Below are 23,391 nucleotides of genomic sequence, written 5' to 3' on the forward strand. Positions count from 1 at the left end.
CTTTTCCAAACCCATGGATGAAAATCCCCCTCCTGTCACCACCTCATGCATGCAACACGTGGGAAACTATTAATGAAAGCGGCATTGAAAACCAAGGGCGTTAGATTATCGATTATTGTAGTGAGCAATTCTCTATTTTTGAATGACAAGGATGTTCTATTAAGTTTGCTGTTGCTGTTGATGATTTATTTTTTTGATGTTTTTAAATTTATTTTATTAAGATAATTTTTAAAATATAGGTAGTGTTGTAATTAAAGTTTTGATGTATTTTCAAGATTTTCTTTTTGTTTCTCTCCTTACTATTTAATTAAATTGAAATAAATTACCAAAATTACTCAAACATTGGATTTAGAAAATCGATCAACAAGTTGGTTCTTTCTTAATTTTATCCTTTAATCTAAATTTATGATATTACGTTTTGATTTTAATTTTTGTCTTGGTCATTTTATAAAAAATTAAATTTATTTTGAATTTCATCCTTCAATCTAAATTTATGATTTATTATTTTTACCAATTTGGTCCTTATTTTTTTATTTTTTTCTTTCGTTAAAGAGATTTTTCTTTTCAATTTCAACATTCAATTAAAAGTTTATTTTTATTTTTATGTCAATTTTGATTCCAATTCTTTTTATTTTTTTTTCTTTTGCTAAATTGATTTTTCTTTTCAATTTCACCATTCAATCTCATATAAAATTTATTTTGTATTTCAATTTTGATTCTTATTTTTTTAATAACTATTTATATAATCCTTTTGTACAATTGAAATTATGTTTTGGGAATCAAGGTTCATGGTTTTTCTAGATATGATGCTTCGAGTCTAATACACAAGTCACAAGTTTAAAAAGTTAAAATAATTTGATATTATTTTTTGAAAAAAAATAGACTTTATAATTCTTTTTATTGTTTCTACCAAATTATTTCAATCTCATGATCTAAACTGCGAGTTTGGAAGGATCGATATACCGAGTTGACTTATCCCTTATAACCGAGATTATATGTTTATCATGCTAGTTCAGATTGATTAGGGCCGGATTTTTATGTTCTTCTTTGACCTTATATTGTTCTTTCATATTTAATCGCTAGGAGAGTCAACCCGATAAACCCAAGGGATTATATCTTGATACCTCATTGCATAATTGTTTTTTCAAAACAAAGTTATTTCATGCTTTTTTTAAAAAAAAAATGACATTGTTACGTAATTTTTTTTTAAAAATAATAAATTAACATTGGTCAGCCCACCTGACCCGTAAACTATACCTTTTGTTATATATACAAAACTCAAGTCGGATATTATAACTATGTATAAATACTAAAAATACTAAATAATTGCCTAAAGGAACAATGCAATTCATTATTCATATATACACATAACATTTCATTTCTATTTTTTTTTCATTGCAGTCATTAGATTTTACTTTTTTTATAATTTTATCCTTCTATGTTATACTACCGTGGTTTTATTTGTTGAGTTCTTTTTAAATTTGCATCTCAAACAATACGTCTTATTACCAATTTTATCCTTCCATTTATATATAAACTTGCTTTTATGATTATAATAATGGTTTATTTAAAAAAACAATGCTTCTTATTAAACAAAATACATTTTTTCAAAAACAAATACAAGAATAAATAAATGGAAAACCTCAAGTAATATTCCCACCACTACCTTTTCGATAATGACCCTTCAAATGTGACTCACGCGTCAGCTCAATAATGAAAGAGCTTGAATTCACAACTATTGATGTGCCGACACAGCAGTCCCACCTCACCATTGAATGGAATTTAGCGAGTAAGCTTGTATAAAGGCTGACATGAAAGATATTGAACAGTCATCAATACAATTATCGCCTGCCTAACCATAACCCCCGCTCCCTCACTACCTTCACCATCATGACATCTTTAGCAGCAACTATCCCTGCCATTAATGGCAATCCAATTCTCCCTTATCTTCCAAGATCAAACACTAACCGCCCATTATTGTCTCACAGGCCCATGACAGTAGCAGTCACAGCAACTTCCAATGGCACTACTTACAACAAGTCTTACTGGACCTCTGTAAATGATGAGATTGATGCTCATTTGAAGCAGGCCATTCCCATTAGGCCACCACTCTCAGTGTTTGAGCCCATGCACCATTTGACCTTTGCTGCTCCCCGGACCACTGCTCCAGCCTTGTGCATAGCGGCTTGTGAGCTCGTTGGTGGCAACCGGGATCAAGCCATGGCTGCGGCATCTGCTCTCCGCCTCATGCATGCTGCTGCACTTACTCACGAGCACATCCTATCGACAGGCAACAGGGGCAGGATTGGTCACTCTTTCGGGTCCAACATTGAGCTTCTAACAGGAGATGGGATGGTACCATTTGGGCTTGAGCTGTTGGCTAAGTCTGATGATCTCACGCAGAACAATTCGGAGCGGATTTTGAGGGTGATCATTGAGATCACGCAAGCCATGGGTTCACAAGGGATGGCACTTGGACAATATAGCCAATTTCAATATGGTCAATCAGACTACATTGATCATGTTTGCAAGAAAAAAGAAGGCGAGTTACATTCCTGCGCTGGCGCAGTTGGAGCAATATTAGGAGGGGGAACCGAGGAGGAGATAGAGAAGCTAAGAAGGTATGGTCTTTATGTGGGCTTGATGCAAGGAGTGCTGTCTAATTGGGTTGAAAGACAAGAGGAGGTGTCAATGGAAAAGGTATTGAATGAGCTAGAAAACTTGGCACTTCAAGAATTGGAAGGTTTCGACAGAGGAAAAGTTCAGGCAGTATCTAGCCTTGTTCAGGCAATATCTAGCCTTGTAGGGACCACTTCCGGCGATGTTTGAGCGCAGGGATATGAGTTTTAGTCAGGAATAGTGATGCGAAGGGGGGAGTGCCGGGGGTAAAAAATAAGATGGTGATGTTTGTACTATATTGTATTGATTATTTGTTTAATAAAATATTTAAATATTTGTACCATGTCAGTATTTAATTTATTACATAAATACTATTTATTATTTCATATTAAATAAAAAACAAGCTTTAATTTGATTATTAAAAAATCTAAAAATTAAAGGAATAAAAATAAAAATATCTTATGTTAAATTTTATCAAATCTTAAAATTACTAAATTAGATATACAAATCCTTTTTATAGGGGCCATATTATTATTTTCTTACTATACCTTCGACACCTTTGACTCTTAAATTAAGTCATGCTCATATTATAAAAATATATTTGTTATTAAAGAGGATTTTATTTTTTCTAATCGAGATATTTTATTGTCCTATATTATTTTTTATTCTTTTTGGGCTATATGATTCATAAAATTTGTATTATTATTATTATTATTATTATTATTATTATTATTATTATTGATAGAATAAGTTAATATTTTCTTAAGATCAATTTAACAAAATAATTTATCCAATTTTCATTGATGTTAATTTCTATTGATATCCTATATAATTAAAATAAACTCATAAAAGATTCATAAATAATTTAATACTAATGTTATTACTATTGTATAAACAGGGCTTATGTACAATTTTGTTTACATCATACATTTTATTTATTCTTGAAATATAAATAGATTTTATTTAAATAAAGTACCATTTTAGACAAAATAAATATATAAATAAAATTTAGAACCTTTACAATAGTGGTAGTAACTTTGTAGAAAAACCATTGTAATTTTGTAATATTAAAATACAAATATCAGTGTGTGAAATTCACTAATTTATCAAGTTTTATTTTCTCTTAAAATTTTGCTACTTCTTTTAATTCTATATATTTACTAAATATTATAATAAAAAAGTGTTCGATTATACATTATTATATTTGTATTTTAATATATGATTTTATTTATTTGAAAGGATAACTGATTCATCTATCTTTGCTTGGCACGTATTCACTTATATTTCACTTTCATATTCCCTTACAAATTAATATTTTATCCATTATATAGTTTTGACAATATTTGAAGGAAAAAAAAACTAACACTATCAAAATTTTGCAATTTGCAGAAAGAATATTTCGTCAGTAAATATGCATTAATTCTGCTGGCCCGACTTCTATAAACGAGACCACATATGATTACTATTCATAAGAAAGGCTTTTCATTTTATTGACTATACGGTCATGGCGAAGCCCCCATCTTCTTCTCTTCCAGCACTTTTATTTTAGATAAATTGTATTTAAACTAATTAATTTTTAAATCTATCTTAAATACTTGATTTTTCATTTTAATTTAATTTTTTTAATTTTTTCTACTTTATTTATTATATATTTTTTTAAAAAATAAACAAGTTATTGATAAAATAAGTCTGTCAATATTTCCAGAGACTTGGAAAAGAATTTATGGAAATGTCACTAACACTATTTACTCATCAATAGATTCATCATATCAATAATTTAGACATAAATCACCGATAAAATTTTAGTTCCATGTACAATCGTTAGAGTTTGGTTATCTCAGCACTAGTCGTTTTGTCTTAACAGTAAGATGGTTCATCCAAGCTTTAATTTGTTGGTTTAAAATTGGCTAGAACTCCAAAGATTGAGTACTCGGAATCAATTACAAGCATCTAACAGTGGAAACTCTTTAGTCAATTTGCAACTCTTCGATCGTAGTATTTGAGACATCATAAACCTGGTTTCTATCGGCTCTATTGGATGATCCTGCCTCTAACTACAAATTCATATTGAGTTTTGGATTGATCGAAGGATTGTTATCGTATCTCTCCTACAATTGAGTGTAATATGTTTTTTGAAAAAAAAAAATAGGCTAATTAAAAAAAAATTAAGAAAAGAAATTGTTAAAATTCAACATACCATGAACTTCTAAGCTTAGTTATCCACGAGTTTCTGCACCTTTTTTCAATAATTAGCATTTTGCATGTAAGTTTCTATAAAAAGCTTCATCGGTCTTGATTCGCGTCCAAGACTATATAGCCTTCAAAAAAAAGTTGTTAGTATTTCATATAAATCAACAATTAAAAAAATAATATGTAATAAAAAAGAATCTCACCATCCACTTTGTAAGCAAAATGAATGGAATTGATTTGCTGTTGTGCATGGTAATGGAATCATGAATCTCCATGTTCCAGTTCTCTGCACTAGACTATGATTGCCATATGAAACACTTGGATGTCATGTGCTGAATATATTCTGCTCATATAGCCTCTAAGACATTCATCGATCTAAAATCCCTCCAAACTGCCACTTCTTTCCAACCTGGAAGATATCTTTCTTTAACATATGTTTTTTGCTTTTTTTTCCTCTCATACCAATAATCACACAACCTATATGGTAGAAAAGAATTATTGGTTAATAAATAAAAAATAAAAAATAAAAAATAAAATTTTAATATGTAAATAAAAAATATATCATTTTGAATTTAATTTTTTTTATTAGAATGTAAATATGTATAAAGATCAAAAGTAACTATGCTGGTAAGCCAACAATTCCATATACATGTACAAGAAAAAAGAAAAGACAAAAAGGGAACAAACTCCCAAAGAAATAAAAAAACAAGATACAACCAAACCATACAAAAAGAGGCCGATACTCCAGATAAGCAATATACATGATATAAACAAAACCAAAAACAATAACAAGCTCCTTACAGAAACAAGCCATGTAAGGCCAAGTATGACAATGAGCCACAAAGATTAAAGAAGAAACCAATATAAAATTGGAGGTGTTTAATCTAACCCAAGAGTAAAAAAAAACATCGTAATAGGCACAAAAACAATGGCAACAAACAAGAATAGAAGAACCAGCAAAATGAATAAGTTCTTTAGTCAATTTTATCCTTGATTTCAACCAATTAACTTTGTAAAAATTGAATTTGATCCTCTAAAATTTTAATCTTTTCAATTAGACCCAAATTGGCCTCCCAAACTTGACGTTTCACCAACTAAGTCCCTAATAAAATTAATATGACCCATTAAAAGTATAATTAAGTCCTTGCACCTAATTAAATCTTTTAATTTGACTCAAATTATTTCTTAAACATAATTAAATTTTTAATTTGGCTTATAATTAAATCAAATTGACCTATTAAAAGTCTAATTAAGTCCTTGAACTTAAGTTTTATGTGGATTCTTCCAATAATCATTTAATTTTACCTTAAATTTGTATTGTCTCTTTAGTCTTGAGTATAATGAAATGTGATAAGGTTCATAATTCCATCTAAAATTTAAACTTGATTCTTCTACATATTTCAAACCTTTCTCGATCTTTTTTTGCCAAGTTGCTAGTTTTCTTGTTATTATTGCTTTTGTTTTTTGTTTTTATTTTTAAAGGAAAAGGTAAATTTGGGGGAAGAACCCAAAAATAAGTTATGACACTTATAAAGAAAAAATAGAAGGCTCAACAGAATAGTAAAGTTGCTGTGATTTGGTTAGGTGAGGAAAAAGAATGCAAATGTCTAATTGAGTTCCTTTTAAGTTAAATTTCTAATTTAGTAATGGAGTAAGGCTGGATTTGCTAAAAGGCCTCATAAAATTTTTTTTTATTAAAAAGCCAACAAACAAGTTAAACCCAATAATATATTGTTAAAACCCAATTTAATATAAGTTCATTATTAAAAAAAGATGTCCATTTTTGTTGTGCTAGGTTTACCGATTTTTCCACCAAAAATATGAGCTTAACTGAACCGAACCAGTTTAATTTGAAGTGGTTTTCAATTCAGTCCAGTTATGAAAATAATTGAGATTTTGTAAACACAATCCAAGAAACTTTTAGTTTGAGACTCAATTATAGGTTTTCTAAAAACATATTATATTTGTATATGATAAAGTACTAGAAATCCTACTCAATATTTGAACATTAAAATTGAATGGAATTGATTTTGAAGAAGAATAAAGGAAAAATAAAGAAAATAATGATGAATGAACTAAAACCATTTGTTCTTATCTATCTACGTAATGAAAAGATAGATTTTGAATAAAATGACAATGATTTTTTTTTAATTTAAAAATGGATAATTGAGAAATAAACCAGTAACAATAATAATCATTATAGAAACTGAAATGATAATACTAAATATTAAATAAATAAACAAGACCAAGACCAAGTCCAAACAAATAAACAAATTAACTAAATAAATAAAAAAAACACTTACATTAAACAAATATCAATAAATAAATATGTTGTTTTATAAAATAGTTTAAAACTGGAAGGAGAAATTTGCACTCAATTACTTTTTCGTCGACCATATAAAACATAAATGAAATTAAATAAGATAATAAAATAAGATCAGCATGGACAACAAACACATATAATCCATAAACTAATTCCCGAGGAAATCAGCATTCTATGCCGATAATGATTGTGATATGCTCCCCAATCCAGCCACAAATAAAATAGACAACAAGCAGAGAAGCTCTCTTGGCTTTATAACTTGTCTCCCAGTACGTAACCAGGACCTGTCCAGCATCCTCCAAGCCATACTTGATGAACTGCTATATCATTTAGAAGATCTTCGAAATGCTGCATGTTCACAAAAAGGTACAAGCATTAGATCAGCTAAAAGCATATGAGCAGGAAGTAAAGAAGTAACTTAAATCGCATACTTGATGAACTGCTATATCATTCATTACCTTCAATATCTTCACTTTGTTTTTCAACTTCAACAAACTTGGCTATCTTCCTCTTATGAATTGAAAAAATTGGCCAGTTTTTGTGATACAGATTGCTGACTTTCATCCAAGGATTCTTCATTTCCACCATAATCATCGTCATTTTCAAAAACCAAATGAATCCCACATTTCTTCAGCTCCACCCCTTCAATCACAGGTGGTTTTCGCTTTCTTACCTGTATCTCAGAGCCATCTTTCAACATTAAAACCAACGGATTGAAATGTGAATATCGACATAAGTGGATTTGATCTTCATGAGTCTTTGGTATTCCCTTTAAGTACAATGTGGTGCTGAAAATAGGTTTATTCTGATCCAGTAGATTGACCTGAATGTCTGGTACAACTGGGAAATATCTCAACTGCTCTGGTATCTGACGGTCGAGAGAGACAACGACACCTATAATCACAGCTTTGATTTCACGGTTTCTTCGCTCTGAAAATTTTACGTCTTCTTGAGAAAACCAATCTGGGATTTTGCTCCCAGGCATGCTTAGGTTGCGTATATTCCTCAAGCAAACCTATAATAATAATGAAAAAGAAAGAAAGAAAAAAGTAAGAGGCAAAACCTTGTTACTCTAAAACTGGCACATATAGGTACAAGATAGAGAACCTTGGATAGCCTTCTCTTTACTTTCAAGGAGCATGCCTTGCAATTGCTCATATATAACCGTTTCAAGGATTTCAAGCATTCAATGCCAGGAATATCCACCACTTTCTCGCAATTTGTCATGTTCAGCAACGTTAAGCTTCCCAAGTTTGAAACATCCGACATAGTTTCCAATGCAAAGCAGTTGGAAACATCCACTTCTTCTAAGCTTGAGGGAAGCGGAGGGAGAGACTCAAGTTCTTCGCAGTGGGGCAAGTGAAGCTCCCTTAGAAGAGAAAGGCCACATAAACTAGAAGGAAGACTGCTGAAATTGTTATGGCCAAGATCCACGATCTCTAATGATGACAGTTTCTCAAAATCATCAGGAATTTTACCTGATATTCTCCAAGCACGGGCATTTAGTTCTTCTAGAAAGGATAGCTCGAAGAAGGAACTTGGGAGGACAACCGAGTGCTCCTGTGTGCTGGGAGATTCAAGTGGCTCTTTTCGCATTTTCAATATCATTAAGCTAGAGAGCTTTCCAAAACTTTCAGGTAGTACTGTAACAGCTGTCTTCTCCATTAACAAGTGGCATAAAGACTTCAACTTCCCAATAGAAACTGGAAGCTTTTGGAGCTTTCTACACTGATGTAATCTCAACATCACAAGGTTTTCCAGCATCCCAAAGGATTCAGGCAACTCATTAATATTACAACCAAACAAGTTTAAGGTAGTAAGACTCAACATGCTCCCAATTGATTCTGGCAAAGATCTAAGAGATGTACACTTCCTCATGTAAAGCTTCTCAATCATTTTCAAACCACCAATCTGCTCAGGAAGATGTGAGATTGATGTCTCATCTAGCTCAAGTTCGCTGATAGAAGCTAGTCCTCCAATGGAATCAGGTAATTTGCTCAGGAAACCACACCCTCCAGCTAATAATGTTTTTAAATAAGGTAATGAACCGATTGCAGGAGGTAATTCCTTGATTGCACTCCTATTGATGGAAACTTCGGTCAATAACTGGAGATTGCCAACAGATTCAGGAATCGCAGTAAGTGATTGACACCACATCAAACTTAGTTTCTCAAGGTTTGACAAAGATCCGACAGAATCAGGGAGTTCTTCTACTGCAGATTGATTGAGAGAAAGTTCCTTCAGAGAAATCAGGTTTCCCAAGTGTTTTGGCAGCCTTTTTATGAATTGGCATCCATTTAAACTAAGCTTCTCCAGTTTTGTAAGGCGGAAAATAGATTCGGGCAGCACTGATATAGCAGTTTGATCAACAAGAAGTTGTTTTAAGGAATACATGCTGCCTATTTCCTGTGGCAATTCTTTTAACTTTGGACAGTTAGAGAGATTGAGGTTCTGAAGAACTTTTAGCCCAGACACATCACTTGGAAATTCAACAAGGTTTGAGCAATCATTCAAGTTCAACTGAAGTAATGTCCTTGCATTCCCCACTGATTTGTGAACCTTAGTTAGCCGAACGCAACCCTGGAGATTAAGTTTTTCCAAGTTTTTACATCCAGATAAATCAGGACAAGCCACAAGATTATAGCAACGGTGAAGATCCATAACCATCAAGTTCTTGGCCACCTACAACGATGAATTTTAAGTAGCAAATATGAGTTACTAAGAGGAAAACGAGATCATTTTCCATAAGGAACAGATTGCAAATACGTACTAGAATGAATTCAAATGAATTGTGATGATGACATTATTTACAGGAGACGAGGGTATTGGTCTTTTATAAGCATAAGGTTCAACCTCTTCTTAAAAGGTATTTTTCAGGACAAAACTCATTATGTAATTCTAAAGAATTTATTATATACGAGTATAGATACACATCATCATTGGCGTTGTCTGTAGAGACGTCAGCCATGTGCAACTATCAAAATCTCTTGTTTGAGAGTTATGATGATGTCATTATCCCATATTAGCTAGGAGATGAACGCCTACAACGCTTATAAACACAAGGTTCAACCTCTTTTCCTAACAGGTGTCTTTTCAAGACAAAACTCATTGTACACACATCATCATGTTGTAAAAAGATCATATATGTTGGATAGGATCCCAAAACAAATCTCCCTTTGGCATGATTGAAACAGGAAGACCTGATAGTTATTTAACATTTTCTTTAAGCCATTACATGTACTAGATAAACAAATCATACCTTGTTACTGGTCCAACCCCAAACTCGTTCAATTCTACTCTCTGAAAGATCAAGCACAGCTAGCTCATGAAGAGCATAATCAGAAGGAAGATTTTTCATTGGACAATTTTTCCACTGAAGCCACTTCAGGCCAGCAGGAAAATTCTTGAACTTCCCTTGCAGTTTTGCATGATTGATTTGCAGCAGTCTCAGATTAACCATTGATTTCAAGCCTTCAGTGTCAAGTATCATATCTCCATCCTCTTGTCCTTGCCGAAGAAAAATCTTACACTTTTCAATCCGTCGAGTTCCCGTACATTTCTTCTTTTCAAAGTCCATAACTATACCTTGTACAATTTCTGTTCCCTGTTGACAGTCATTAAAGGAAGACATTCCAGAATAAGATTGGAAACGAAGATTCAGATCCTCTCATGTTTCTTTCAGAATTTAAATTGGATGAACATGATTTGATTCATAAAAAATAATAATAACTCAACTTTTTATTATTTTATTGTTCTCGCCTAATCATAATTATTGAATTCAAAATCAAACATTTTTCTAAATTAACATTAAAAATCCAAATCCGACATTTTATAATACTGTAAGGAAAAAAAGAGCACAAACAATCTAGGAAAATAAAAATTAAACACCTTAAAGTTTGCGAAGAATCACATATTTTTCCCGATTGAATCACTTGGAAACAAAATCCATTTTCCTATGAAAGAAATGAAAGCATTTTTCGGTTTGAAAGAGGGCAGAACAATTTTGGTACGAGACTCATGAAAAACTAATTAAATGACCTCACTTCGTTACTCTTCGATAGTACATATATATTACTTATCAAGATATTATATTAATATTTAGAATGCTCTATCAAAAGTGGTTAAGGTTAAACAATTATTTAGAACATAGAATATATTGATAAGAAAATACATAATATATATAATGATATTGTTGGCAAAAAAAAAAAAAAAAAAAAACGTAATGAACAAATCTTATATGTTAACATACACCCACAATAATATTTACAGAGAAACAATATTGAGTTGATGAAACTATTCATATAGAAATAATATTATAAATTTCACCCATGAAAATATTAATATGGGCCACCGGCTTAAACGCCCCCACCCTCCAAAAATACCTTTTAATGACCTAGGCCGAGTCCTCGGAGCTCACCTTAGGTGCAAACTCATAGACTGGATGGATCAAACCCCTAACTTCAGCCTAGTAGGAACCTATCAGTCTTACAATCATCTGATCTACTTATGCGGGGGTAAATCTCAACCTTTAGTTATATATTGAGCTTTTAAAGGCTATGAAAAAAACGAGGATGAAGGTGTATGTATAAAGTAATGAGTTGCACCTTCTTGCGCATCAGCGTTGACATGATTTCACCGCGATCCCATAGCCTACTACGCCCTCCGGGATCTGCAAGGTTTTCATGTTGAACAATTTGTCTTCCCATGTCTCTGAGTTGATCATGCATCCATAATTCATCATCTTCACGAATCTTAATGAGACATTTTGATGTCAGAACTGTGATGACTGTCTCAGCACTAAAGCCACAACCCTTCAAAATATCAATTGCTTCCTCTCTTTTCATTCCCATTTTAATAAATAAGCAAGCAATATCAAGGAAGACATGCTTTTCATCTTCATCCAACTCATCATGACTTATTTGCAACACATCCTGAAGATTATGTGGCCTTATTCGTTGCAGTTTTTTCAGGGCATCTTCCCATCTATCCAACCCTCTCTCATTAAACAAAGTAGAACCAAACACTTCCAAAGCCAGAGGCAGTCCTCCTGTGAGTGACACAATCTCCTTGGATATATTCAAGTATTCTTCTGTGGGTTTATCTTTTCTGAGTGCATGATAACTAAAAAGTTGTAAGGCTTCCGGGTAACCTAACTCTCTAACGTCGTAAAATTCATTGACAAGGTGTTCAGCTAGAACATCTTTGTTTCTTGTTGTAACAATAACTCGACTTCCTTCACCGAACCAGCTTCTATTCCCTGCTAGTGCATTCAGTTGGCTTACATCATCCACATCATCTAAGACAATTAGTACCCGCTTCTCATGAACCAGCATTTTGATTACGTCAATACCTTTATTAATATTATTTACAAGAGGCCTATTTGGGGAAAGATCACCAAGAAGTTTGTTCTGCAGTTTTACTAGACCACCATCTTCTTTAGAAATATCTTTAACGTTCAAGATGAAACTACGACTCTCAAAATGACCAACAAGTTTATTGAAGAGAGCTGTGGCAAGAGTTGTTTTACCAATCCCGCCCATACCATGAAGTCCCAGAACTTGAACGCGATTTGATTTATCATCTATGAACCTCTTCTTGAAGTCTTCTACACGGGAATCCAGTCCAACGGTATAAGTAGCTATACCCACCGGGGTTTTTCTCAATTCTGTCATAACCCTATTCCCCAAACGCCGAATCAACTGATCTTCTGATCTGTAATAAAATAATATATAAAGCTTTGGTAAGGTGATCAATTAGCAGAGTTGGCTGTGTTTTCCTACAAAAGTGATAACTCTACATAATTGCAATGATAGGATCCTTGGCCATGATAGTAAATCCCATGAGTTGCTGCTTAAAACTGGAATTCTCTTTAACGCTATTGGAAATCCCAGGTTCCACCCAAAAGTTGTAAGTTGCAACAGGCTTCGGCCTGCCTTGTAAAGACCAATTAACTAGCTAATGTGAATCCATTATTAAAGCTCACTTTCTACATGAATGAAGCTCAAGCTTAACTCATTAAAGCTCTTTCTTTTTTCTTAGAAAACGATCATGCGTGCGTGCTTTTATTAATGGAAGATATCTAAAGATACAAAGAAAAGAACTCTAGGGAAATGATCGAGTTATAGCATTAATTCGGTTTGTGGGACATGTTTGTAAAGAAACTCATTTGCATGTTTATGAAATTTAAGAAGCAAAACAACTTGTTTAATTTCATGTAATAAACTTATTTCATATGTAATTAAAAACACTATTTTTATCAAATAAAATTCAATAAGAATTTAACAATAACATTGTGCTGGTTGGCACGGGTAGTTTCAGGTTTTGGTTCCTTTCTTTATTTGAGACTTTATTGCGCCAACAAAGTAAGGGTGGGAACCAGGGTAGAATCGGGTTTTAGTTTTTTTTCTTCTTCTTCTTGGAGGCATTCCGTTTATGTTTTTCTGAGGGGCTTGGCTGGGGCAAAAAATCACAATCGTTGCTGCTGTGAGAATAGCTTGGATGTTGGTGTGCAGGCTTGGCATTGCGTCTTCGTCTTCTCGGATATGTGCTTCTGTGATTTAGCTGCATTTGGCTCTTGTGTCGGCTCCCTGCTGCAAGTCGCTGGTGGTTGGCTTCTTGCTTCACTTGGGCTCTGTTGTTTTCCTGGAGTTGTCTCTGGGAGGATGCCATGCAATCATAATCGTGCATTTAATGCAAGACCCGATTGGCTAGGCCCTTTTTTCCTTCGATTACATTGGGAGGGTTGCCGCTTTCTCGGCTAGATTGGACGTTCTTAGGTGAGTTCGATTTTAGTTTGTTGGTTTCGGTTCCTTGGGATCTTGCTGCCCTTTTTATGTTGGCAAGGGGGCTGTTGGTTTGCGATTGAAACACTATGCTCATTTGGTTTGGTTTCGGTGAGTTATTTTGTTATTTTAAAAAGAAATGTTCTGTCGCTTCATTTTCTTATTTGTTAATAGTTTGGCATACTGCTTGCATTTGGTTTGCCATTCTTTCACGTCTTTTCTTTGGGGTCTGAAGGGGCAAATGGTTTTAGAGTCGGTTTTTCATTGCAATTTCCTTTCGTTCGGATCTTTTGGGTCTGCATGTTTTTCTTTTGGGGTTTGGGTAATTCCCAGCTATTGCTTTGTCTTTCCATTGTTTGTTGTTGTCCTTCTGCTTAGTGGTCGCTTCTTTTTTTTGGGTTTGAATGTTGCTTCCGGATTCCATGTATCTTTTTTGCTCTAACGTTTTTCTTTTTAAATAAATGTCTTGTTTGCAGCTCTGATTTCTGTAAATTGAACTGGGAGGTGTTGGATTTTGATCGGTTCTTGGTTGGCCTACTTATTTTTTTCCTTGGTGTCTTGCATTGTGAGTTGTTTTCTTTTCGCTCTGGCTTGATTTGGTTTGCCTTGCCAGTCACTTGATTTTGTTTGTTGTGTTGATTTTCTCAGTCTTATTAATCCATTTTCTGTTTTTTCGTTTCACGTTTTTGTTTGGTGCTTGCATGTGTGGTGTTGTTTGAGGGGTATGTCTGGCTTTTTTAAAAAAAATTGTTTCTTGCTGGTTTGGGTTGGTGTTTGGGTGTGGTCCACGTTGTCAAGCGGTCTTTATTGTTGCCTGTGTGTGCTGCAAATAAGGCTTTCCTTTTCTGCAAATGTTGTCTGTAGCTTTGTTGTACCAAAAACGTTTGATCCAATGTTGGTTCTTGATCGTCAAAGTGTGTATGTGTGTAGGGTTCTGTTGGGGAAGTATTATTGTGTGTGTGGCTTGGAGTATATTGACTTCTTGTCTTTTTTTGTGCCGGGTAGATTTTACAGAGCAACATTCTGCTGTTGAAGCAGGGTTGCTCTGAATGGCTTGGACGGGAACAGGGTGTAGGGCAAGTTTGGATTGCCTCCTTCTTTTGAACAACACCATTTTGGATTCTGTTTTGTTCATCTGGGTTGGTGTGTTTTAGAGTGTTAATATAGGGTGGGTGAGGGGGTATAAGCTGGATGAGTTGGGGTATGCTTGCTAGGCGTTGGGAAAAGAATTTATGGGTTTGTTTTGTGCAAACAAACTTGGACTGTCTTCAACTAATTAATGATAGGCTTGGCTTCAAATGAAAGGGGAGTGTTAGGCTTCAGATTGAGTGTGTCGTTCTCTTTTTTGTTTATGCGAATTGAATTGTGTCTTGTTCGGTTGGGCAGGAATGTGTTGCACAGTCAGATTATTGTTTGTTCATTTGTCATCAAATTTGTGCGAAATTCCATATTTTTTATGATAAATTATTTTTTCAGTTTTTCATTGCTTTTCTTTGCAAAGCCAAAACCATATTGCACCAACTTTCATATAAACATAAGATTTACTTACCTCTGTAGATTTCATGCATTTGCCTCCTGTAACTTGCGGTTTTATTTAATTAAATCTACAACTTTAGTTCTATCTACCTGCAATATTGTTTCTAATTAAGCTTCTACATTATCCGGTATAAAAAAAAATACCCATCCATTCTTTATTTTATGCATGTTTTGAGGATTATTATAAGGCTGTCAACTAATTTGTGGATCACCTTAGCACTTTTGGGATTTTTGTTATCTCCAGCGTAATCTTTTGTTTGCATCATTGGCCTTTATATGTATTTTCCCACCCCCAAGAACAACAAAAGGACCAAAGAGAAGGGTGTGAAAGAAATACATCACCTGGTGTCATAAACGAAACCAGAGATACCACCAACTTTATACATGGCTTCTCTCCACTTGCCCACCTTCTCCTCCCCAAACCTCTCCATGTGATTCATAAAATCTTGTTCTAGATGACCCTTCTGTCTCCTAACATGGGATGGATCAACTTGGTAGAACACAGGCAGGATCAGCCTCCTCAGCTCGCATATTCTAGCTAGCTCCTCAAGACACCAATGAGAGTTGGCATACCTTGGTGAAAGAATAATGATCGATAAGGCTGAATCTTCAATGGCCTCCATCAGAGGAGGAGCAATCTCAGCTCCCTGAGTCATTCCAGAGTCATCTAAGAAGACTCTGAAGTCTTGTTTGCTTAATGAATCGTAGAGATTTTTGGTGAAGCCGTGGCGGGTGTCTTCTCCACGAAAACTTAAGAACACATCCCAGTGGAGTCTGAGAGCTGCCGGAGAGGATGAAACGATCAGGCTATTGGCCATGGGGCATGGCTATTTGGTTCTTTCTTTATTTTCCTTAACCTTTTATCGTGGTCATGTAGTTGGTTGCATTATAACTCGGTCCGTGCTTCCCGTTATATGGCGTGTTTGGTATTGCGGTAGCTTTTGTGGTTGTGGTGTAAAAAAAGTAGTTTAATAAAAAGTGCTTTTTATGAGGTTGATTTAAAAAAAAACTGGTGTTTGGTTAAAATTATAGTTGAAGTTGTGGTTTAAAAAAAAACAGTTTCTTGTGTTTGGTTAAAATATTGTGGTTGAAATTGTGGTCGAAAAAAAAGCAGTTTTGTGTTTGGTAAAACTGTGGTTAAAAAAAAATTTCTTGTTTTTTGTTAATATGCTTTGTATTTTATATTTGATTTGAATTAATTAAAAGGACATAGATAAACGCATATATATAATTCCAAAACATAGGTGTTTTGTAATTATGATTACATAACAAAATGAAAAATCCTCATACATTAATGTACTCCTTTATTGTTCCATTAAACTATTTGCAATTCCATCGCGTACAAAATCCATACGTGAAGGCCTCTGTGAGCCTTGAACGGCCGAAGCCTGAACAATATCAGATAAAAAGTCATCTGGAATTAAATTGGGGTTGTGATCATACTTGGAAAAAACTGCATCATCTTGCGAACTCCTTCTAATATAGTTATGTAGTGCCATTGATGTAACTAAAATCTCAACTTGTGTCTTGTATGGATAAGCAGACATGTTTTGCAAAATTTTCCACCTCTGTTTCCATACCCCAAAAGAACGTTCGATCACGTTACGTAGTGACGAGTGTGCACGATTAAACACTTTTTTCCGACCACTTGGTTGTCCACGACGCCTAAATTCTTGGAAGTGATACCTCTCGCCTTTATAGGGACCCAAATACTCATACTCGTTTGGATATCCAGCATCAACCAAATAGTATTTGTCTGCAAAAAATAACATGTAATTTTAAACAAAACTGGAAAAAAATTACATTCCTTCAATTACCAAATCTTCAATTTGGTCAAAATCACAACCTTCCAGAGGTTTTGGAAATTTGATATTGCTACTGTCAATAGCCTCAAGAAAAATACATGTATCGTGTGCACTGTCTTCCCATCCTGCCCACACGAACATGAATTGCATGTCGAAACTACAAGCAGCCATGACATTTTGTGTTGGTACACCTTTTCGTCCAATAAATGGAATTTGATTTGCAGATGGTATGCAGGCACAAACACGTGTTCCATCAATTGCACCGACACAATTCTACATGCCACAAAAACATTTATAATACTCATAAACATTTATAACATATTTCATACTCCTCTGAACAACTTAATTAAACTAGTTAATTATAAAAAAAATCATCTTACCTTGAAATGTGGCATAAATCTTGGATTCATAGCAATTTCTCTTGGTGTGCTCGTAAATTGTGGATCTACTGGTTTTATGACTTCCACAGCAAACAAACGTAATGATTTAAGCACTTCTTTAAAATATCTACTAATAGTTTCACCTGAATGCTGGAATCTTTCCTGCACTTGTCTATTTGACGCCCCAACTGCTATTGTAAATAGAAACATTGCCACCTTTTCAATAACGCTCATTCTTCTTGACGGTTTTAAGCCATGGTGCGTTTCTAATTCGGTGCACAAACTCAACAAAGTGGTTGCGTCCATCCTGAACATGTTAACACTTCGTTTCCAATGACCTCTTAAAACCTCCGACAAAAATGCATCCCTGTGTTATAGGAAACCATACATGGTTCTTTATACATATAATTAATATAATACGTGTTTATAGCTCCAGCTGTGCATATAATTAATTTTTTCCTATCAAAATGCCTCCTTCTAATAAATGCTTCGTCACCATTACTGTCATCGTTAACGTCGTCGTCGTCATCATCGTTAACGTCCTCGTCATCATCATCGTCATTACTGTCGTCGGAGTCGTTTCCATTACTATCATCTCTGGCACCATCAACTGAAGCACCACTACCTTCACAACTAGGATAATTAATTTGGTCTACAATGCGGTTCATTACATTATCATAATTACCATCAAAATCTTCATTAAATATGTCATTAAATCGTGGATCATCCATAACTTCAATTACATGTAAACAAGAAAAAAATTATATGTTGTTAATAAAAAACTTTAAATAATTAAATATCATTCAATAAAAAAACTATCAAAGAGTTGGTGCGACATAAGTTTTTTCCATACCTGTAAAGCCAGCAAAAAAGAAGTATTCTACTTGCTTGTATAAAATGCAGCTGAGAGGTTTGAGAAGCTTGTTATGAAGAAAGCTACTTCAGTGAAAAATATGATGCAAACATTCCTCTTTATATAGAAAAATTTCAATGCTCTTTACGTCTATTTTACAATTTTTTAGCTTTCAACATAAGTACATTCACATGTATGTATATGCTGTAAAAGTAGCATATAATGTTACTTTTACAGCTCATATATGTACACCATCCTAACATGTAGTCTTTCACACCAGAGTTAAAAGGAATAAAAATAGAGTTAAAAGTTAAAAACCAGCAGCAAGACCAAGCTTTCAGAAAAGGAAGAAACACCAACAGCATTAGTCCTATCAGACCTCACGGCAACAAAGAAAAAAACATCAATAGTAACTGCAAAAGGGGTTTCTTTTCAGACATCACAAGCTCACAGTAGCTACCCCAATGGAAAAAAATATTGTCAAGTAAAGAATCACCAGCAGCATGTCAATGTCACAGTAGCTAATCCAATGGAAAAAATTACAGCCAAGGAAAGAATCACCAGCAGCATGTCAATCTCACAGTAGCTAATCCAATGGAACAAATTACAGCTAAGGAAAGAAACACAGCAGCATGTATTATTAGTCCCATCAGACCTCACGGCAGCAAAGAAAAAAACAGCAACAGTAAACTGTAAAAGGGGTTTCTTTTCAAACATCACAAGCTCACAGTAGCTACCTAATGGAAAATATGCAGCCAAGGAAAGAAACACCAGCAGCATGTATTATTATTCCCATCAAACCTCACGACAGCAAAGAAAAAAATACAGGGAACAAAACAGTGAAGGTAAATTAACAACCAATTCCATTAAAGGGTCAATCATTTAACATTAACCATTGAACATTGTAATTCCTAGATAAAATACAACATTACTACCAGCAATTTCTCATACAAGTCTGTTAACTCCCGAAAAGCAGTTTAATAAATATAACAGTACATAAATTATCGCAAATGGATATGCTCATATATCGTTACATGAAATGTGGAATAATATAATGTCTCGGACAAACTTCGGTAAATGGAAACTACTCTTTTAAAAACCGGCATCCCATTACTCTGCAATAAAAAAATAAACATGTATAAATATCCAAAGCACTTGAACATAGTTAATTGATTAACAGTTAAGAAACTTAAATCATATCATGTCAGCTAAGCACGTTTAGTTCGTGCATACATTCGTTGCAACCATCTCAACTTTTGTTGCTTATCACCCATACTAGCCCACATTTCTCTTTTCCTTCTTAAACTGAGATACTCCGTAGCGAAGTCATGAAACTCATCTTCAATTGAAACTCCAGGAATTGAGTGCAGCTCATCCATCACCTTGCGAATACTACAACCTTCGCGATCCATATTCAAAGAAGTCGAATCACTCTTAGTCGACATACTCTCAAGTAGATGATTGCACCTTGACAGCAGTTGAACACCAATTCCAGCTGTTTTCTTCTTTCTACCTCGCACATCATAATGATCTCGTTCTTTTCTTTTGCCACCGCTTGTTGTGTTGCTGCTGTTAGACATATTTATCCCTCCAACCATTCGAGCCATGTCAGTCTGGAAATCTGGAATCACATCTTCCTCCAAATCACCACTGCCCTCTTCCAAACCATCATGAGCAATGTCGGCATTGCTTGTACCAGGATCGACATCACTACCAGCAGGTACACCTGATGAAGGAGCCCATGCATACGCTCCAGTTGCGACAATGTTAGAATACATTCGGTCAAATTTATTCTTCAACGACGGCTCAATACCGACATGTCTGAATTTTTTAGCTCCTCTAATTTCCTGGATATAAATTAAATCAAGTAATGAAGGATCAAACTACTAAAATTTTGGGGTTGGAATTTGACAACAATAAAAGAAATTGTTAGGATGACAAGGAATGTACCTGAATTTTTTGTTTCCACCACTCATCGCTAGCTGCAATTGTGCCTAACTCACTATTCCAGCCAACACCAGTTTCAGAAACCAGCTTATTCCATATCCTCCAATCCTTTTTGCATCAATCCCATTTGTTTTTCAACTGTGTTTTAGTGAATGCATGGCCAGTTTGTTCTTTGAATGATGTTATAAGAAATTTCCACCCCGTTTTATCGAAATGAGTATTAGGTCTCATTCCCATATCAATTGCCTTAATGCATATATCACAAAATATATGCAACATTTCCTTTGTCCAAGCAGCCTTATCAAAAGATTCATGTAAACCCTCGGTTATAATTTTTCTAGGTATTTAAAAGATGAGAAATTTAACCAATAGTAAAATGGGTTAAATTAAATTAAAGAAACCTAATCAAGATAAAAATAGTGAAATTAATGAAATGAAAAGTGAATATAGTACTAAATCATTGAAAAGAAAAACATTTGTGAGGACAAAATGAATACGTAAGATTAAGAGAGGTCAATATTCAAATAACAGAAGGTTGAGAGTTTATGTATAAATGATAAAAAGGGGTGGGGATAAATGTGCAATTAACAAGATGTTAGAACTATAAATATCATTCTATTTTCTCTCTTGGAGTGACTGGCAAGAGTAAGAGAGAGTTTAGAGAGAGGCTGGAGAGAAGATATATTGATGGTAAATCAACCGACAGCTATAACTCCACCTTCCACCGTTGGATCAGCACAATATTCGGGTATGTTGTTCTCATCCATGTCGTATACATTGTCACCGTAGGGATTTTCTATATCAGTTCCCGTTTGAGAGATATCAAGGGAGGAAAATATTTGGGAAATACACTTCTGGACAGTCTTCTTTGTTGTCTGTTTTCTCCTTCGGCCACCGTTGGATTAGGCTATAACTTGAATATGTTGTTCTTCCTGATTTTGACTAGATTCTGAATGGTGGAGATCTGAAACAAACATTTGGTATAGAAGTTGTATATCTCGCACAGTAGGTCTGCAAGTTTGAGGTCAGTTCGGTTAAACCCATATTTCTGGAAATTTCACCATTTGATGAAGTTAATATTTGGATATGTTATACTCATAATAATGCATTATAACTTGACAGTATAGATTGTTTGGAATATTATTCGTTTGTTATTTATGGTTTATAGGAACTGTGTCAAGGACTGTGTTTAGAATAATATTGTTCGGAAAGTTTGTAAAATCGACAAGAATGTTTTATTTTGACGTTAAGAGGGAAGATTGAAATAAATAAGATAAATTGGCTCTTATAAAGATATTCTTTTTTTTTACAGTCTTAAACGATATATGATATGACCAGGGGTTGAGATGATAGAGAAAGAGTTAAATTGTGGATGTTGTGTGTAAATGGAAAGGTTGATGAATCTGGATAGATTCGTCTCCTAACATTTGGAGAGAATTCGAGTAGAAGGATGAGAGAATTAAGATCAAGTTTCTCATAGTAATTGTAGTTTTGGATGTTAGCTAACTAAGAAATTGGTCTTGCTCAATATGGAGCTGTAGAACCCCAGCTATGAGTCATCAACCGAGATTGGGTCTTGACAGACCCTGTAGGGTAGTGTTTGTTAATGAGCAATTTTGACTATCTCAAAGGCAGAACTGGGTTCTCCTTCCTTCAAAGAACTTGTAGCCTCGTGTATTAGCTTTCCAACGAGACTAATCTTGCTTGAAATAGAGTTCTATAAGTCTAGATATAGTTAAAAATCTGATGAATGTTCAGACAGTAACAGTTCAATGTCTAGATAGTAACAGTTGGACAGTAACAGTTCAATGTATAAACAATAACAGTTCAAATGTCTAGACAGTAACAGTTCAAATGTCTAGACAGTAACACTTCAAAGTGTAGACAGTAACAGTTCAAATGTTTAGACAGTAACAGTTCAAATGTCTAGACAGTAACAGTTCAAATGTCTAAACAGTAACGGTTGGAAAAGTCAAACAGTAACGGTTGGAAAAGTCAAACAGTAACAGTTCAAAAGTCAAACAGTAACGGTTGGAAAAGTCAAACAGTAACGGTTGGAAAAGTCAGACAGTAACGGTTCAAAGTCAAACAGTAACAGTTCAAATTCAAACAGTAACGGTTGGAAAAGTCAAACAGTAACAGCTCAAAGTTAGACAGTAACAGTTGGAAATTGGACAGTAACAGCTCAAAGTTAGACAGTAATAGTTGGAAAGTGGACAACAACAGTTCAAAGTTAGACAGTAACAGTAGACTTTCGCGTGAATACTATATAAAGGAATTGAGTCATACGAACACTTGCACATTGAGATACTAACTCTGAAAATATACATGATATATGTATGTATGTTATTATGAGGAAATGAACATGCATAAGAAAGTAACATATGAGTAATGGATGAATATGGATTCTTTATAATAGCGGCTTAAAGGAATGATAACTATGGTTGGATAAAGGATGACAACATTAATGGGTGTAATGAGAAAAACGTAAGATATAAAGAAAGAAATGATTGAAAGAAAGATTTATTAGCTATTGATATGATTATTATAAAACATATCCTTGAATGAGAAGAATTTATGAGATGAGTCTGTGACTGTAGGAGGGACCACCTTGTGGTGCAACAGCAGCAACAGGGGAGCACAAGTAGAGCTTTTACTGCAGGTAGGTGACTTTCACCTTCCTTTTAAATAATGTTGAATAATAAAAATACTTTATCATGAATATTATTGTATTGTGTTAATTTAGATACCAGACTATCCAATGCTTAAATGTTAACAAATGAACGATTAGCTTCAGTTAAAGGCATCTGAAGAGATGACCTTGAACATTGAAATACCTTATCATGAACGTTGTCGTATTGTGTTAATTCAGATATCAGATTGCCAAATGCTTAAATGTTGATAAATGGTTGATTAGTTTCGGCTAATGGCATCCGAAGGGATGACCGGGACAAAC

At 34.2% G+C, this 23,391-nt stretch overlaps 4 protein-coding genes across 4 annotated transcripts; 1 reads left to right on the plus strand and 3 right to left on the minus strand.

The window, feature by feature from the left end:
• The first annotated feature begins 1,814 nt into the window (after window positions 1-1,814).
• On the plus strand, window positions 1,815-2,962 carry LOC133676302 (heterodimeric geranylgeranyl pyrophosphate synthase small subunit, chloroplastic-like). The gene has a single exon (XM_062097959.1). The coding sequence runs from the start codon at window positions 1,891-1,893 to the stop codon at window positions 2,827-2,829; it is 939 nt and encodes a 312-aa protein (XP_061953943.1). The 5' UTR covers window positions 1,815-1,890; the 3' UTR covers window positions 2,830-2,962.
• Window positions 2,963-7,088: 4,126 nt separating this feature from the next.
• Window positions 7,089-16,276, minus strand: LOC133675222 (disease resistance protein RPV1-like). The gene is made up of 6 exons (XM_062096536.1): window positions 15,793-16,276; window positions 11,737-12,844; window positions 10,392-10,736; window positions 8,240-9,814; window positions 7,591-8,147; window positions 7,089-7,480 (listed from the first exon to the last, which is right to left on the minus strand). The coding sequence occupies exons 1-5, from the start codon at window positions 16,266-16,268 to the stop codon at window positions 7,644-7,646; spliced, it is 4,008 nt and encodes a 1,335-aa protein (XP_061952520.1). The 5' UTR covers window positions 16,269-16,276; the 3' UTR covers window positions 7,089-7,480; window positions 7,591-7,643.
• Window positions 16,277-16,754: 478 nt separating this feature from the next.
• On the minus strand, window positions 16,755-18,366 carry LOC133676021 (protein ALP1-like). Its single transcript, XM_062097595.1, has 4 exons — window positions 18,107-18,366; window positions 17,636-18,002; window positions 17,297-17,528; window positions 16,755-17,206 (listed from the first exon to the last, which is right to left on the minus strand). Exons 1-4 carry the CDS (start codon window positions 18,364-18,366, stop codon window positions 16,755-16,757), a joined length of 1,311 nt encoding a protein of 436 aa, XP_061953579.1.
• A 1,330-nt stretch (window positions 18,367-19,696) lies between these two features.
• On the minus strand, window positions 19,697-21,202 carry LOC133676022 (uncharacterized). Its single transcript, XM_062097596.1, has 3 exons — window positions 21,140-21,202; window positions 20,439-20,543; window positions 19,697-20,335 (listed from the first exon to the last, which is right to left on the minus strand). Exons 1-3 carry the CDS (start codon window positions 21,200-21,202, stop codon window positions 19,697-19,699), a joined length of 807 nt encoding a protein of 268 aa, XP_061953580.1.
• Between the last annotated feature and the right edge of the window lie 2,189 nt (window positions 21,203-23,391).

This window comes from Populus nigra, chromosome 16, assembly GCF_951802175.1.
Source record: "Populus nigra chromosome 16, ddPopNigr1.1, whole genome shotgun sequence".
Taxonomy (NCBI): Eukaryota; Viridiplantae; Streptophyta; class Magnoliopsida; order Malpighiales; family Salicaceae; genus Populus; species Populus nigra.

Bases quoted from the DNA above. Each gene is read 5' to 3' on its own strand.
- LOC133676022 (XM_062097596.1), bottom strand. From the start codon at position 21,202: ATGGATGAGAACAACATACCCGAATATTGTGCTGATCCAACGGTGGAA. The intron at 20,544-21,139 runs GTCGGTTGATTT...TGATGCAAAAAG, and splicing joins TGGAAGGTGGAGTTATAGCT to GATTGGAGGATATGGAATAA. The intron at 20,336-20,438 runs GTACATTCCTTG...ATTTATATCCAG, and splicing joins GGTGGAAACAAAAAATTCAG to GAAATTAGAGGAGCTAAAAA.
- LOC133675222 (XM_062096536.1), bottom strand. From the start codon at position 16,268: ATGGCCAATAGCCTGATCGTTTCATCCTCTCCGGCAGCTCTCAGACTC. The intron at 12,845-15,792 runs GTGATGTATTTC...ATTTTATTACAG, and splicing joins GGTTTCGTTTATGACACCAG to ATCAGAAGATCAGTTGATTC. The intron at 9,815-10,391 runs GTATGATTTGTT...TCATCGTTGTAG, and splicing joins GGGGTTGGACCAGTAACAAG to GTGGCCAAGAACTTGATGGT.
- LOC133676021 (XM_062097595.1), bottom strand. From the start codon at position 18,366: ATGGATGATCCACGATTTAATGACATATTTAATGAAGATTTTGATGGT. The intron at 18,003-18,106 runs GCATTTTGATAG...CCTATAACACAG, and splicing joins GAAGCATTTATTAGAAGGAG to GGATGCATTTTTGTCGGAGG. The intron at 17,207-17,296 runs GTTGTGATTTTG...TATTTTTTGCAG, and splicing joins ATTTCCAAAACCTCTGGAAG to ACAAATACTATTTGGTTGAT.
- LOC133676302 (XM_062097959.1), top strand. From the start codon at position 1,891: ATGACATCTTTAGCAGCAACTATCCCTGCCATTAATGGCAATCCAATT.